This window comes from Dermacentor andersoni, chromosome 1 (genome assembly GCF_023375885.2).
Source record: "Dermacentor andersoni chromosome 1, qqDerAnde1_hic_scaffold, whole genome shotgun sequence".
In the NCBI taxonomy this organism is placed as follows: Eukaryota; Metazoa; Arthropoda; class Arachnida; order Ixodida; family Ixodidae; genus Dermacentor; species Dermacentor andersoni.
In genome coordinates, this window is record NC_092814.1 from 83,490,255 (window position 1) to 83,507,492 (window position 17,238).

At 41.0% G+C, this 17,238-nt stretch overlaps 1 protein-coding gene across 1 annotated transcript in view; it reads left to right on the forward strand.

The window, feature by feature from the left end:
* LOC126546105 (uncharacterized) overlaps window positions 1-17,238 on the forward strand; it is a 153,408-nt gene that overhangs the window by 102,699 nt on the left and 33,471 nt on the right. The window contains exons 13-14 of the mRNA XM_055061665.2: window positions 6,492-6,935; window positions 12,985-13,065. Of these exons, the coding sequence (XP_054917640.1) occupies window positions 6,492-6,935; window positions 12,985-13,065 (525 nt within the window). The remainder of the gene's footprint in view (window positions 1-6,491; window positions 6,936-12,984; window positions 13,066-17,238) is intronic.

Genomic DNA, 17,238 nt, shown 5'->3' on the forward strand with positions numbered 1-17,238 from the left:
CAAATGACATCTAAATGCTGTGTTTTCAGCGACGTACTAATTGCATGCAATTTTTTTCCGACTGGCAAACAAGCCTCACGAAATATGAAAAATACCACGTGACTGTGCTGCCACCCGCATCATAAAGCAGCGCCCTCAAATAAGCTAACTGAAAACAACTGCGTTGCCTATCGCAAACCTGAAAAGACAGCGCATCACCTTCATGATGGTATGGAAGGAGCACCAATAGCTGGCTTCACGGCTTTGCTATTATTCCTTCCTCTCTACATCACACTTATCATCCGTCTCTCAAGGACGACTGATCACATTGATAACAAAAGTCCCTTGATAATGCGGCCGAAGCACTGCTCTGACCATGCATGAAACGCGAAAAGCAATGTAATAGCCACAGTATGTTTCAAAATCACGGCTTTGCTCATGCCACATCGACAGAGTGTGTGCACAGCTATATTTTACACCAGAAACAAGAAACAAACAAAAAATGCATCAGATTCTAGTGGGCCCTTATTATCTACGAATTCGTAAGCGCCGTTGAACACCAGCTGGTGCCTAGAGGACGTGTTTGAATAGGTCTCCTTCTGCAGCTATGCATTACTGAGTCTGCTTTATCACATCTTCAGTGGCTTTCTTGATGACCAACGATCTAATTCTACGGCAGACATCCGTTATCCTCCGCAAGCAAAACCAGGAACGAGCTTGTCCACGCTGTCATGATGCTGCAGCCCGGGCACAAGAACAGGCTCGTGCAGCCAAGCACGAGCAACAACCGTGTGCCAAGGATCCTGCAGCCTACCAAGCCGTCTTTTAATGAACTGTTGGGATTAATCAGTGCTAAACACCAGGGCTGCACGTTTCAGCTTTGCTGGTTAACCATCTGTACGGAGTGCTTGGGCGGTGATTTTTTTCTTTATTTCCTTCATTTCGTTCTGTCCAATTCAGAAGAAGCCTGTTTGAGGGCGCTGCTTTATGATGCGGGTGGGAGCGCAGTCACGTGGTGTTCGTCATATTTCGCAGGGTTTATTTATCAATCGGAAAAAATTAGTACTCAATTAGTGCGTCACTGAAAATACCGCAGTTAGATGTCTCTTGGCTGTGCCTACAAATGTCTCATTGACGCTTTGATAATTATGATAGTATGTCTCGAATTGCATAATTAATTAGAATTGTCTAATTAAATCTCAGTAACTAAAGAATTACTGGCAGCTACTCCACTGTACTGGAAACAATATGCACTAGGTTTTCTTCGAGTAACGCATTGCTTCCTTTTAAATCTTGGTGCATGATAGTTAATTAAGACACGCTGTATATATCTATAACATCTGCGTGCAAGTGACAATGTGTTTCCATCCCTAATCTATATCTTTAGCTATCCATTCCTTTAGAAATAACTGTTAATTGGCTACCTCCTTCTCTTTCAAGATGTAATGAACTTTGTGCTGAGTATATATTTGAATATATTGTGTATATGCATGGTGTTTACAGTGGAAATTTCAAACAATGTTGAAGTGAGAAAATACAGATGAGGCAGCCGCCGCTAGTACTTCTAATGTGCTTGTTCTCCTATTGTCAGGATCTTCAGAAATAAATCAAAGTTTGAATTAAAATCCGTGCAGGTCTGCGCCAACAATGAGGCAGTAAGCAATTAGCTACAATAAAATTTTAAGTGAGAAGGTCAAGGCAGGTCAAAAGAAACCTCAAATGATGTGGGTGACAAAACTCTGGCAATGTCACGTTAGGTGGGGGGGGGGGGGGGGGCATGCTTCAGCATCGCCAGCCCCCCCCCCTTCGGCAAACTCCTGGGAGCGCTCGGGCCCCGGAGCCACTCACTGCATGGTCTTAAGAGGCAAGACTCTCCGAACTGGACCTGGAAAGCCAACTGGTGACCCTAGATCAGGCCCAGCTAACCGGGATCACCAGTGGAGCCCTGTCGGAGGAAACCACCCAGGAATAAGTAGCGCAAAGATTTCTGTTATCATAAAGTATGTATTTAAAATTGAACACATATACATGTGAATAACTGCAACTCAGAGGGCAAACACTTGGTGATGTGTGTGATACAGAAGTGTTGTCTGGGGAGGCATGCATCGTTAAATGCTTTTTATTATACACGTAATCACTTATATTATGTTTTTCTTACTATTGTTATGATCTGTAATAAGAGCATGAAATTAGGCATTGGGTTTGTAAACATGAAAGAACAAGTGGTATTGATTAAGTTAATGTGGGATTTTGGTCTTGCATAAATCGAAAATTGGAATTTCACAACAAAATGCTGCTAGCAATAATTAAGCAGTTTTGCAGTGACTACATAGATAAGTGAAAGGACAAAAATGGAGAACTAATACCAGGCATTATACATGTAGAGTGATACTGAGCCACGCTTAATAAAAATGATGCAAACAAGTCGAACAAATAAACACAGCTTGTTTCATATGCATTATAATGTGCAGAAGGCAATAAAAAAAGCAAATAGCGCAATCACCATGGGCAGTTTAAAACATCTTGCTAAAAGAAATATCTAAAAATGAGACACCATTGCAAATTTTTCACCTCACTTGCTCAAGACAATACAGTGACACTTCCACCAACTAGCCCAACTTGCCGCTCTACTTTCATGTAGCACGTATATACAACAGAGAGCTGTATAGGGAGTTTTTCATGTTGCTCTACAATTTTCTCATTGACACCTTTAATCTAATTATAATATTTCTGGAGTTCGTTACTTAAGACTAATTATGTCATTAGGCAGAATGCAGTAAATAATCTGAGTATGTCCAATTGACGGCAAACAACATTACCGTGGTTTTGACTAGCTAAATGGCATTTGCATATTTTTAAATCTAGGTGCATGATAGTTGGGAAACCCTGTATACCTATCAGTCTTGATGCTTCTAAAGCTCCAAACAAGCCTTTGGGGTATCGAGCCATTAGAGAGGAAAAGACCCCTCGACTTCAGACGAGACGTGACGGCAGAGGGGACAGGACAAGCAGTCCACAGGACGAGTCATTAGAAAATGTTTGTGGCAGCAAAATTCAGTCAGGCAATTAACTTATTATTTAGTTTATGCCACTATTTCTTTCAGTCATTGAACTGAAATTTAAAACATTGCCCACAGCATGCTTTTAAGTGTTTTGACTCCTCAGATGACGTTAGTGTTATTTTGCAACTCTATGGTGGTAGTAATAGCAGGAAAGGACCACTTTTCTGTAGAAAGCATTTGGAAAATTAATAATAGCGACACTCATAGAGCAGTGGCAGCGTGCATAATTACCTGCTTCTTTACCAAACATGGCATGCCACATATTTAAAATATGTTACATTTTAATGAACCAAATAAAGTTGTCTCACATTAACTCAAGCAGCCATGGATCATATTTTGTTCAAGATGGACAAAAATAAATCTGCAAGTTATTACACCAACTATTACATACAGAATAATATTTAAAGTAAGCAATGAGCTGCCACTATTTCCACAGTGGAAACAAGAGAGTTGGTTCCCATGGCAAACCACATCAAAGAAAAATATTTTCCTATGGCATACCGTTAGCACATCCCTCTTACCCGGCCATGTTTCTTGGCCAAGAACCGCTATTTAACACTAAAGCAGTCCTCGGTTTCTTAAATGATGTTACCTTACATGTTATTAGTCCATTAAATTCGTAGAGCACCCTCGTTCCAGAGGATGCCGCTGCGATAATTGTTTTGCACAGCACATGCCTCCAGGCCCTTGTGTTTCAAGGGCTCTAAGAAGGCAGTAATGCTCTAGCCAATTATGGAATCTGATATATTTTATACATTGTATCATTCTTTTGAAATGCATCTTAATGTTCATAGTACACGTCATATGTCATCGCCATAATCTTATTATACGGATTTTACGCACTTTAGAGTTACTTTTTTAAGGCCCCTTTACAGCCACATCAAACCAACTTAATAGAACTCATAACTACACTGCGAACTCATTACCACGGCCATGGCGCTCTTTTATCATACTTGGCCCTTGCGCCATTAAACATCAAACATTCATTCATTCATTCAAGGATGCATGACTGGATTGGTGCTACTATTCATTGGCCCCCCTCAGTATGCACAGCAGCCTGTCTGTTCAATGGGACCATGTTTCGATTAATCATACCTCGCGCCAGACATTGCTCACTTCAGCATCACTAGTGGCCACACTTCTCTGCCCTGGAAAGTCAAAGTCTGAACTAATTGAAAGTTTTTAGTTAAGTGGTTCTAAAATGCATTAAGAACATGCTGCACCAGTAACAATTTTGAGATTTGTTTGAGTTATTTGTAGTCTGTGAGAGGTCAAGAATACAGCAAAAACTTGGTTCCTCATAAGGAACATACAGATATGCACCAGTGAATCACTTTATCCTAATCTCCCTGTCATTCCTTATACTTTGTATCCATGCCCCCGCCTTCCCCTTGCTACAACACTTCCTTGTAATGAAACCCTTCAACCTGCAGGGGTAGCTTTTTGTTTGTCAAGAGTAAGTGACGCCCACTGTGAAGCGATCAACCTGGCCATTCAGGTTTATGGTGCAGCTTCTTGGTGGCCTGCTCCTATACACTGAGATGAGGGGGTTTTTGCAAAGAAGTGTTTTGTGCAGGAAGTCAGGCAAAGCGCTCTCACAATAACTTTTCAAGCTATCCATTTGTACTGCGAGCTGTCATGCTCCCCACACACACCTACTTTGACTGTTCACATGTGCTGTCTGTGACAGATTATGCTCATTGTTGCTGAAGAAGTGAGATTCTTCCAGTTCATGCCAGTGGCACGAAGAGTGCAGGCATATCAGTGGCAGGCATATCATGTTTTCTGGGAGGAGTCTTTCCTGCATTCTTGACTGTCGTACCAGATCTGAATCATCACTAGTTCTCTGTATGTACCAGGTGACTCATGGAAAGCTTCTGGATTCATAGAAATAGGCTAGTGTGGATCCATGTGTTAAGTAAAAATAAATGTATTGTTAGTGGAAAGGAACAGTCAATCTAACTCTTGTAAAGAATGCCCCCTCTAATGCCTGACTTTCCCTCAGGGTACAATCTACAAGTTCTGCAGCTTTACATGTTCTGTCACAAATGAAAGAACAGGCTGTATTAAATACATGTTATTGTAGACATTCATTATCATTACCTGCCAAGAAAAGCATTGGTGTTCCATGTAGTTTTGTACAGCATTGCCAAATGAAGGATTTCTTGTAAAGTACATTGAACACCAATACATTTAGCTGCAAGTTTGCAGATATATATTTCAAAACTTGTGTTAGTCTCAAAATTCCTGCTAAGTTGACATCCCTCAAGCACTGCCCAGCTTCAATTCCACAGTTGCAGTTTGTGCTGTGCTACTGAGAAAAAATTTTGTTAATGAGTTCATTGGCAATTTTCACAATTTCTAACTGTTGGTCAGAAAAGACTTGTTGCTGAAACATTCCATGTACTACTATACACAGTCCTCTGCTGGTAGTGTAATAGCATGCAGTTCTGTGCAAAGCTAAAAGAAACTGCGCATGCGTGCTTCTGCTAATGTGTTTGTAATTTATTTTCCTTTAGAACTGTTTTTGTTAGGGGTGTGTGAATATTCGAAAATTTCATCTTTAATATTGATATTCAATTTGAGAACTAAGTTATCGAAAATTTTTTAATATTCCTTTGGATAGGAATATACGAAACAAATCTATTATATTGATGATTGTGCACTAGCAAACATGGTTCTTAGCATTTATTTCTATCTAATCTAAGAAGGTGTGTCTGATATTGTGCTGAGTTTTGGGATAATTTCGTGTTGCTGGCGAAGTTTCGCCTGTAACACATGCTTATTCACTGGATGTATAAGCTCTACAGGAAACCCAACCTCTCAGTAGCGAGGGGCTTGGGCTTGCAAACAGTGAGGGTGCAATCTCTTGCAAGTTCCATCCCCAATCCTGAGCTTATTGCATGAAAGCAAATGCTATGAGTGACGGCTAATACAACGTCTAATGTCTTGGCGTTTACGGGAAACTGATGCAATATAATGAGGCACAGGTTGGCGAGAACAGCAGAAATTACTAAATTTCCTAAAGCTAACATGAGCCAAATACGCAATCTGTTAGTATAAACAGCTTACTAGTTCAATTTTTTTGCCAATGGCAATGTAATTGGAATGTCCCAACATCTTGTTAAAATAACCCACTTGCTTATACATGCATTTGCATATCATTTGTTGATATTTAATTCGATGCTAAGTATTCATATTCGATTGGTATTTCAAAATTTTGATATTCGCACGCCCCTAGTTTTTGTTTATCATGGCAGCCTTTGATTAGTTTATCTTCACTTGAAAGAACACGTGAATTTGCGTCATACCTTACATGGTGGTTTGTGCTTTGTGTTTCAGTATTTTAGCCTCTCACTTTCACTATACTGCCCTAGAAACTTCTGTTGCAGTGGTTTTCTTTTGTTAGCCATTACATTACTTTTGTACTTGTATCTTCTTTTCTTTTAGAGGCAGAGTAACTTAAGTGAAAGCCTTCCCACGTTGTCTTCAGTTTGGGAGGAAAGCATGGTCATCCAAGGAACCCCAAAGTCTCTCGAGAGCTTTCTGCTTTCCCCATGGAAAACAAAAACTGTAAATGTACGGCGGTGTCTGAACTTCGACACGTCAAAAGAGCCTTCAGCACCCAAGGTGACCGTGGATAAAATGCACTTGGTGGCAACCAAGGGGAGTAAAAAAGATGCTACAACTGAAACATATGCTGAAGTCGGAATTCAGACTGACGTACTTGACCAAACTTTTGGACATCAGACCACTCAGACAGACCTGTCAAGCACTTTCAGGAAGAATGACCAAAGGGAGGGTTCGTTACCTCTACACCATGCGTTAGTACAAACTGATGATGACAAGAAATCTACTGTGATCATGGGCACACAAACTGACGTTGAATGCGAGGTAAGGAAGCACATATTTTCTAGGAATAATGAGTCTAAATATCCACCGATTGCAGATATTGTGCACTGCCAAGGAATTTTATGGCTTCAGATGGAAACTCGAAAAGGCACACTAAAGGGAAGCACTCCTGAATCACTTTCAATTGATATGGGTTCTTTCAAAACTATATTTTTGTTAATTTCATGGTTGATTACTAAAGGAGTGAAAGCTCTAATTTCAATTTTTAAAATATCGGGCTGAACCTTCTTTCGCCATTATATCAGTGTGACGACATGGATCTAAAAGTGTTTTTTTGTAATTTAGCTGTTATGCCTCAGTAAAAGTCCACGTTCAGTCGTTGGCTCCTTTTGAATACAATGTTCATTGATTTTTACCCACTTAAAATAATGGAGTCTCATTTTTGTATCTTTGCTGGCTTATCAAGCCTCCTGTCACAGTAAGAGTGGCTTTTTTGGTGTTTTAGAAGGGTAATTTACTACAACTTGACCTATTTTTCTTTTTGGTATCCCTTTAACTCTTTCCTTATTGTTACAAATGTCCTCATATCAGTGCTTTTACATTTTAACATTGTATTTCATGACGGAGCAGTCGCAACCTATACTGCGCTACATGAAATGATATCCTGATCACAGGTGTTCTGAATGGATATATGGTAGTAATAATTGCTCTGACAATCTTTGGGAATTCTGATGTGAAGCTTCAAAGAAGCATGTCAAGGAACATGAATGATAGTAGTAATATATATATATATATATACACGGAGGATAAAAGAAAATCTGAAATATGCAAAACACGCACCTGGTTCGTAGTTCCCAACTTTGTACATCTGATCACACACAAAAAAAAGAAAGTTTATTGGCATCAATACTAGCCATAGTGATGCCAGTGCTATGCGGGAAAGCCATAGCTTTGCAAATGTGAAAACGGGTAAGTTCCTATTGTACAGGGAGCATTTCTTTTTACTCATTTTAGCAGGCAGCTGGTTTGCTGTTAGAACTATATTCTTTAGGCTAACAAAGCAATGGTTGTCAGGTCAGGGAGCGCACAGACACCTCCTCTTACTTTATTATTGCATTCGATCAGCTTTTCTATGCAAGCAAGATGGTCTAGTGTGCATTCTACTGGCGCTGGAGCCTCCACATGTTTTCTTCAGTTCCTGTACAGTGCTCTACAGTGAAGTGGGGTCTTGCACAATATCTTACAGTAATGAATAAGGGCATATGCACAGCCGGTGTTCCAAATGCCAGAGATTAGACAGCTATTCAAGCTTCAGTAGAATGTAAGTCTGAATTTGACTGTGTGCTCTGGTGCGAGTGGAAGCCGTACACCATGGGAAGGGTTGCTCGTAATAATTTGTACATGCACTGTCGAAACACTGATGGATATGAGCAACCCATGGTGGGGAAAATAAAATTGCTTTTCATATTAGTAGAACACAATTAATAAAGTAACATGCAGTCATGATCGTCTATCATTTTTGGAGACATAGTTAAAACAGCATATCATTGAATCAGAAAATTGACAAACTGAGAGAATCTTTTGTGCCTTCACTGCTGCTATCATTTAAAACTTATGTTGCCTAGTTAAGTAAAGTGCAAGTTTTGCATTTCTTCATAGAAGAAGTACTAGAAGCACCGGAAGCTAGTTTTGACTATAGCTGCAGTCAAAGTTTTATTTCAGTTCAAAAGTTCAAAATCTGACAAATAGATAAAGTTCATTCGTCATTTCAGTCAGTGCATAATGTTGCTAGTTGAAGAAATGCCACAGAAAAGTTTAACAATGCATAGAAAAACTAAGTCAAATTGATCTATTTCTGTTGGTGCAATAATGAATGGCCTATGGCACCCGCCGTGGTTGCTCAGTGGCTATGGTGTTGGGCTGATGAGCACGAAGTCGCAGGATCGAATCCCGGCCGCAGCGGCCACTTTTCGATTGGGGCGAGATGCGAAAACACTCGTGTACTTACATTTAGGTGCACGTTAAAGAACCCCAGGTGGTCAGAATTTCCGGAGACTTCCACTACGGCGTGCCTCATAATCAGAAAGTGGTTTTGGCACGTTAAACCCCATAATTTAATTTTTTAATGGCCTATGGCACCAGCTACTATGGGAATTGTGAGAAGTTGTAGTTTAAATAGCCCAACAAGTTCAGCCAAAGTGTTTTTAATTTGCTGTACAGTTAGTGCAGACTAAAATGTGACCAAATGAGAGCAAACAAGAGCGCATTATAGACACACATTATAATTAGTGTGTGAAAAAAAAAGTGTTCCTTTGGTCCATGTTCAGGCTCAAGCTGTTATTGTGCCTCTGGTGCAGTTAATATTTGGAGAAATGAAGTACTATATCAGTTATCAAACTGGTTCCACACCATCGAACCTGTTGAGCCGGTTTAACTCTGCACACTTGACCTTCCGCCTCACATGTTGTTACACAATATGGTGAATGTAGACTATCAGCAACGTCTTGTGTTGGCAAGTTCTCACCCTGAGTAATTGGAAATGGTTGGCACATGGCACTGGCATGTGGGGGACAGGACAGGATGTTTCATTGGGTTACAAGCATGTAAATTTAGTGTTACATAGATGCAACAAACATATATGCTTCCTCTAGCCATAATTTAAGATAGCTGGCTTTATGTATTTCAAGTTGAACATACATACATGTGAATAACAGCAACTAAGAGGGCAAACATGTGATGATGGGTGCGATACAAAAGTGTTGTCTGGGGAGGCATGCAGCATTAGATGCATTTTATTATGCACATAATCACTTATATTATGTCTTTCTTTTTATTGTTATGATCTCTAATAAGGGCATGAAATTAGGCATTGATTTGGTAAACATGAAAGAACAAGTGGTACTGATTAAGTTAATGGGTGATTTTGTTCTTGCATAAATCAAAAATAGTAGTTTCACAACAAAATGCTGCTAGCAATAATGAAGCAGTTTTGCGGTGACTACATAGATAAGTCAAAGGACAAAAAATGGAGAACTGATACCAGGCATTATACATGTAGATTGATACTGAGCCACGCTTAATAAAAATGATGCGAACAAGTCTTGAACAAATAAACAGCTTGTTTCATATGCATTATAATGTGCAGAAGGCAATAAAAAAGCACGTAGCACAATCACCATGGGCAGTTTAAAACATCTTGCTAACAGAAATATCCAAAATTGAGACACCATTGCAAATTTTTCACCTCACTTGCTCAAGACAATACAGTAGGTGTTAGACAGATTCTTTATGAAACTGCTATGAGCGTAGCAAATGTGGCATTTCTGCAGAGGAGTTGTTAGGCAAGGTGGATATACTTTGCCACAATAGTGTAAGTTCGACAAGACTGGTCAATAAAAATTTACTTTTTTTATTAAACCTCTGGGGACACTTGATTATATGGAAAATTTTCAGGTAGTCACAATTTAGGGCACTCTGATTTTCGTCTCTCTCTCCCACTTTCTTTCTCTCTCTGTGTTTTAATATTGAAAATAGCACCTAATTCAAGATACTCATAATAAAATTTTAGCCCTCACTGCAGGCAATATTAAAACCAAACGCGACGAAAGCGGCCAAACAGCAGCCCTACTATCACGTCGGATGGAAATGCCATGTGACGTCGTGCAGGACCAAGTTTCAATGGTGACCTGTCACAACAAATACTGATATGGCATGTTTTTCATGATAAGCATCTGCTGTGACACGTCATCATTCAAACTTCGTCATGCACTACATCATCGGGCGTTTCTAATAGAATACCGTAGCAGCCTGATGTGTTGAAATGTGTTGAAACCATGTGGAAATTCAATAATTATCTTGAATTAGTGCAATTTTCAAGATTTTTTAGAAATGGAGTTGCATTAAAACGTGACGGCCTTCAATATTGCCATGTCTCCACTCGTGGTTTCGTTTTTAAATAATTAGCACATTTTATTATTTAGCCCTTTTAAGCTTTTGTTAATAGCGATAAAATATGTCTACCTCGCTTAACAACTCCTCCGCAAAAATTCCACGTTCACTACATTTAATAAAAATCTGTATAGGCAAAAAAAAACACCCTGTGTGTTTCACGTTTCTCTGTATTGCACAAGTGCACGCAAGTGCTGCTGCTTAAGCAAAACAGGATACTGCATTGATTCTACATCCAAATAGCCTGATATATTAAACATGACTTTTTACCTATGATTAATTGTGGCACGGTTCTTCCGAGCTGCTTGTGCTTGCTGCCATGAATTTTGATGCATTTCCAATCACATTGCTCAAGAAACAACAGTACTATAGAGATGTGAAAGTAAGCATTAATGTGCATGCCACAAAATATTTTTCTTTACATTCAGAATTATGTAAAAAAATTAACATTATGTGCTTTGCCATGCTAAACCTATGATCTGATTTTGATGCTTGCTGTAGTGGGGGACTCCAGAAATTTGGACCATCTGGGGTCTTTAACGCGCACCTGAATGTAAGTACACGGGTGTTTTCGAATTTCACCCCATCGAAATGCGGTCGCCGTGGCCGTGATTTGATTCCGCAAGCTCATGCTTAGCAGCCCAAAACCTTAGCCACTAAGCAACCATGGCGGGTCAGAATTATGTTAAACTGCTTAATTGCAGCCCTTCTCTGGGAAAATGGGAAGTTATAGCACATGACACCTAAGAGTATTCTATCCCATACAATTTGTGCCACCACTACAGCAGCATTTTTACTCTCAGCTGCAGTGTTATGCTTACTGCTCCTTTGGTTGCCTCCCAAAGTTTTTTCCATAGGCACCTCTTTTCTCTGCTCTTTATGTTTCCTGGTGTTGTGCCCTAAAAGGACCATGACACCAAATATTGTAACATGAACTGTGCATTGCAGTTAATCCATAAACATCCCACACTGGGAAAGTTTCAGTGTATTTGGTATGGCACGTTTTGAAATTTTTTTTATATCGCACTAGGACCATACAGCAGTCTGGCAACATTAATGTTTGACATCACGAATCGCATTCTGTGTGGTTCCATTCTCGTGTGCTTGAGATAATTTCTGCAGGTGTTCTCTGGTTTATGATGTGCTTAACTTGCATTTGAAAGTATTGCCAGCACAGTGCATTGGCAGCACCCTTGCTGCAGTCGAGTTCTTTTTATACAGCTGTTTCACTTACGAAAATTTTGGCATTCCTTTGGAGATTTTTGAAAAATGTTTTGGCCATAGGGCACAGCTAGAGTGGCGAAGTTGAACATAGGTGCCCATAGTTTTTGGAATATATGCAGTATCTTTACCAAGTTGAACACACAACATCTTACAACACACACATCTTACAGGCTGCAAGTGGCGTGGGCCAAGTATGGAAAGAAACCTGTTTTGTTTAGCCTAATGCATTTCTCGTATCCACATCACCCAATATGCTTGCTTGAATTCTTTCATTCAAAACTGGTATCTTTTTATTTATTTTTTTTTCCCCTTGTTCTGGTTTAGTATGAGCTGAAATACATTTCAGAGATATCGGTTCATGTTCAGTTTAAAATTTCCTGTATGGTGTCGGGCTGCTAAGCACGAGGTTGTGGGATCGAATCCCGGCCGTGGCGGCCACATTTCAGTCGGGGCGAAATGCACCAGTGTACTTAGGTTTTGCTGCATATTAAAGAACTGGTGCTCCAAATTATTCCGGAGTCTCCCACTGTGGCATGCCTTATGATCAAATCGTGGTTTTGGCATGTGAAACCCAATAATTCTTTTTTTGTTTTCCTATGTCCCTGCACTTCAAGTTGACCATTAATTCACCCCTGCACTGCGATTTACTAGCCTCCTGATTAGCTCAGATGGTAGAGCAACCACTCGAAAAGGTGTTGGTCCTGGGTTCAAATCCTAGACTAGGACATATTTTTCTTCAACTGTGAAGCTTTCTTTCTGAGAAACCCGTATGGGTTTCCTTTGTAGCTTCATGCTACATATAGGTGGATGACAGTTTTTCCTTTTATCTAACGTATGGTCTGCCATCAATAGTCCTGGGAGCAATTTTTGAGGCCTTCATCCTGAACGTATGCAATTTACATCTTGCTTTAATTTTCAGAAGTGTCTTCCAAGTGGAAATGAGCAGAGAGACCAGGAGTTGTGCTCACTCAAAGACCGGCTCAACCTGGCTGTTCAAGAAGTAGGTTTTGTTGAGGCAATTATTGAGAGCTTATTTTCATGACATTAGATACGCTTTACTTACTTGCAAAAAATTTGTGAGGTGAACCAGCCTCTTCAGGGAGAAATGGAAATTTGCCATGTCTTATAAGCCATCTTTGTCTCCAACCTGAAGGCGTCCCCACCTCAACAGGTGCTTTTGGGACGCCACATGGAAAATGGCCACCATGGGAGCGGCCCAAACATTTTTGGGCTTATAAAGGTTGCGACGGGAATTTAGGGTGCAGGCTCCTTTTCCCAAGCGTATCACCCCTGAAGGAAGCCGAACACCAGGCCGGGGTACACTTGGGCCCATTTAAACGAGTGGGTGCCTGGCCGTGGTGGGAACCAAACCCACAACCTCCTGCAGCTGAGGCAGGTGCTCTACAACTAGGCCCATTTCAAATACAAAGTTATTGGATTTAATTGGCCCATATTGTCCAGCCATTCTATCTGTTGTTACTGCAGGGAAAGATATCAATCAAAGTGTTGCTTTCTGTTGAAAAGATAGGTCAGCGCATATGGAATTCACATAGCACTGAAACCATCATACTTTTTTAAATTCTTTTGTGCTGTCATTTTTACCTAATTAAACAGGGCGGAAAAAAAAGAAAGAAAAAGAAATTGAACTATAAAGCTATTTAGCTAACCTGCTGTACATGTGTTCTTGCAATTGAAATAAAGAAACAAAGAAGCTTTGTGTAGTGCTTAGAGCTTTCAAGCAAAATTTGCTTACTTTAAATAAAATTGAAGCAGAAGAATGCGTTGGTGAAATCTGCATTATTTTGATTTTTTTCGGCAAGGTTGAGGTTTGGGCAATTGCAAGTTGCATGTTATTCAAGATTCATAACGCCCATACTCTGAAAGGAGATACAGTTTGGTCTGATCAAGCCTGAATCTGCGACAAATGGCTGACCTCATAGGATCAGGTTAGGACTTAAACTTTCAAAGCGAATGGCTTTCTTTGGCTCTTTCACCCATTTTCATGGTTGGACTTTTTCTACTGAAGGCATGTGCTCTCGCACAACTGAGTTGTGGGGCAGGGCCAGTTGCCAACTAACCCTTTGAGATGCACATGCTGTCGCAATGGGAGCTTTGTGACAGCATGTGCAGTGTCTGATAGTTTGGATGCTATGGTTGGTGGTGGCGATTTGTCACGTTTCCCCGGTGCCTGGGCTGATGATTGCAAGGCTTGTTCTTTGCAGAAGTCGTTTGCCTTGTCAAAATGCACTATTTTGTCTTGCCAGCTCACCACAGCTTCAGTTAGATTGACTAACAGTGCATGGGATTTGCATGATTTTTAAACCGAATAGTTGGAGAAGTATCTAGCCACTGTAGAGTGAACAAGTGGAGAAGAAAGCACAGGTGCAGAGCTGATGTCTTGTTACTGTCGTCATGCTGTCATCGTTTCATTGGAATCATGCTGTCATCGTTCTATTGTCATCGCACCATCATTGTCATCATGCTGTCATGCTGTCTGCCAAAACATGTCGGCGATAAACACCATTATCAACATCAGCAGTGTACTTTGGAAGTACTGCTAGTGTGTCCATTTGATTTCTGTGGTTTGGATTAGCTATTTACTTTGACAACGTTCTTAGATCATTTCTGCAACAATATTTTTGTAAAATCTAGTTGGCACCCCTAGACATCAGTTGACATAAAGATAACAAATCAGCGTATGCAGATACATGATTCACATTGTCTGAAATGAATTTTTGCTTCAGTGCTGTCACAATATTTTTTTTTTTTTGCAATGTTTGTTTCTCCCAGTTCCTGATGCATTATTTTTCTGCTTCACTTTATTGGTTATTACTATAAAGCAGAATGTATTTTAGACAAATATGCAAAAAAGGGTCCCCCAAAAATAATGCTGCAGTGGGACCTCTTGTTAACACATTCATAAAAGATGTCTGTTAGGCATCAATGGTAGGCACAAAATGCAGCATGCAAACCTAACACATTAGTGTAGAAGTCATCTGTATTGTTAGCCAGAGTAGGAATGAAATTGAAATGAAGGAGAGATACATGATGAAACTGCAGCACACACAACAAGCGAGACACGAAGCAAAAGAAACACACAGCACTTGTGTGTTACCTTTGCCTTGTGTCTCATTTGTTGTGTGCGCTGCAGTTTCAGAATGAGTAGCTACCAATTCGCCCAATTTTCAGTACTTTTAGAAGGCGAGATAATTAAGATAAACCGTAAGGGCATCGATATATACCAAGCAATGGTGTAAATTATGTGCTTATGAGAGGCAAACTGTAAAAAACAAAATATACTACAGACTAAAAAAATTTACAGTGAGGAAAACCATTGAAATATTTTTGAGCAGGCAATGATGCCAAGAGTATTTTAACAAAAATTAAGATTTGTTAGAGACATTAAATGGTGCCAAACATTATTTGACCAACGAGGTAGTGTGTTGCAGATATTGGACAGCTAAAGAGCTGACTTTCTGCTTTCCATAATTTGTACAAGTCTTTGGTAGTGAAAAAGCTGCTCTCGGAGGAATTACTAGTATTATTCGAATTACTTGTGGTTTAAGATGCACAGAAGCATGGGATTTTGTATGAAACTAAATATTAATGCACCAAGGTTATACTTAATGTGTTCAATCAATGAGGGCAGCTCTAAAAGGAAGCGAGCGACCCCCTAAAGCCCCTCTCCCTATGGACCTTCTCCTACCACCATGGAGTGCTTAGTGATGAAGTGTCTTCCTGCAACCCTAATGAAAATGGAAAATGATGTAATTCACACATACTGCTAACACTCACAGTGGTGGAACAGCCGTTAGACCTTCCAGTGCAGATTTTGGCACCGGCAGTATTGAACATACATCTATACATCATATAGCCTCAATATTGTCACAGTTGGTAATGTGGGAAGAAGAGGACGCTGATGGTGGCTTTGGAGACGACGACGAAGAAGAGTTTAGTGTTATCGCTGCTCTACGCTTGCTTGCTCAGCCATTAAAAGTCATCTGTGAATAGACGCACGGTTCTTCCTTCCCGTAACATCATTGGTGGAGGTGCGGGGTAATCACTTGCTCAAGACAGAGCTCCGCAGCGGACATAACCTGGCTGCCATGTCATCCGAAGGAAAGAGTTCAACCACGGCCCCGTCGTCGCCACCGACGGTCATCTTGGCCCAGCCTCGCGACCCTGGCATGTTTTCCGGGATTGACAACGTTGACGTCGATGACTGGTTGCAGAATTGCGAAGGGATCAGCGCACACAACAGGTGGGATAACACGCTTATGCTGGCTAACATAATATTCTACCTCAAGAAAATCGCACGGGTCTGGTTCAAAACACACGAAGAAGAGATTACGAGTTGGGACCAGTGCAAACAGAAGCTTAGAGATTTGTTTGGCAAGCCCGTCGGCCGCCAACTTGCTGTGAAGAAGGACCTTGGGACCCGTGCACAGACGTCCACTGAATCTTATGTGGTGTATATCCAGGACATCCTCGCTCTTGCTGCAAAGTGGATAACAATATGGCATAGGTAGACAAGTTGAGCCACATTTTAAAAGGCGTTGTGGACGACGTGTTTAACCTCCTTCTTTACAAGAATAAGGCAATGACCAATGAGATCATTAACGAATGTTGCCACTTTGAAGACGCGAAGGGTCGCCGCATAGTTAAACAGTTTATGCGTCTACCCAATTCCACAGCTTCATCGATGTGCAAAGACATTTGTCCACCACGTGAGCCCACCTCCTGCGAGAACGTCGTACGTATCGTTCGGCGAGAAATCGAAGCAGCGTCTCCTGCCACGCCAGTGACTCAATGCTTTGATGATTCCCGGCCGCTTGTGTCTCTCATCCAGTCGGTCATTCGCCAAGAACTTGCCAATGTGGGTCTTCCATCCATCTGCTCCACCAGCCGTCCTGACTTTGCTTTGTCTGCTGCCTCTGCCGCTGTTCACCGGAGCCCATAGGGTCCATATCCGAGCTATCGCAACCCGGCCAAGTGGCGCACACATGACGATAGACCCATCTGCTTTTACTGTGGACACGTGGGCCACATCTCTCGCCACTGTCGAAGTTCCTGGCCAGCCCACTCTCCACCGAGGTTGAAGACGCACCTCGAGCCACCGCGACTAGCCACTCGCCATCACTACATGCTTTCCGCTCCCGTTCGCCCCAGCTGC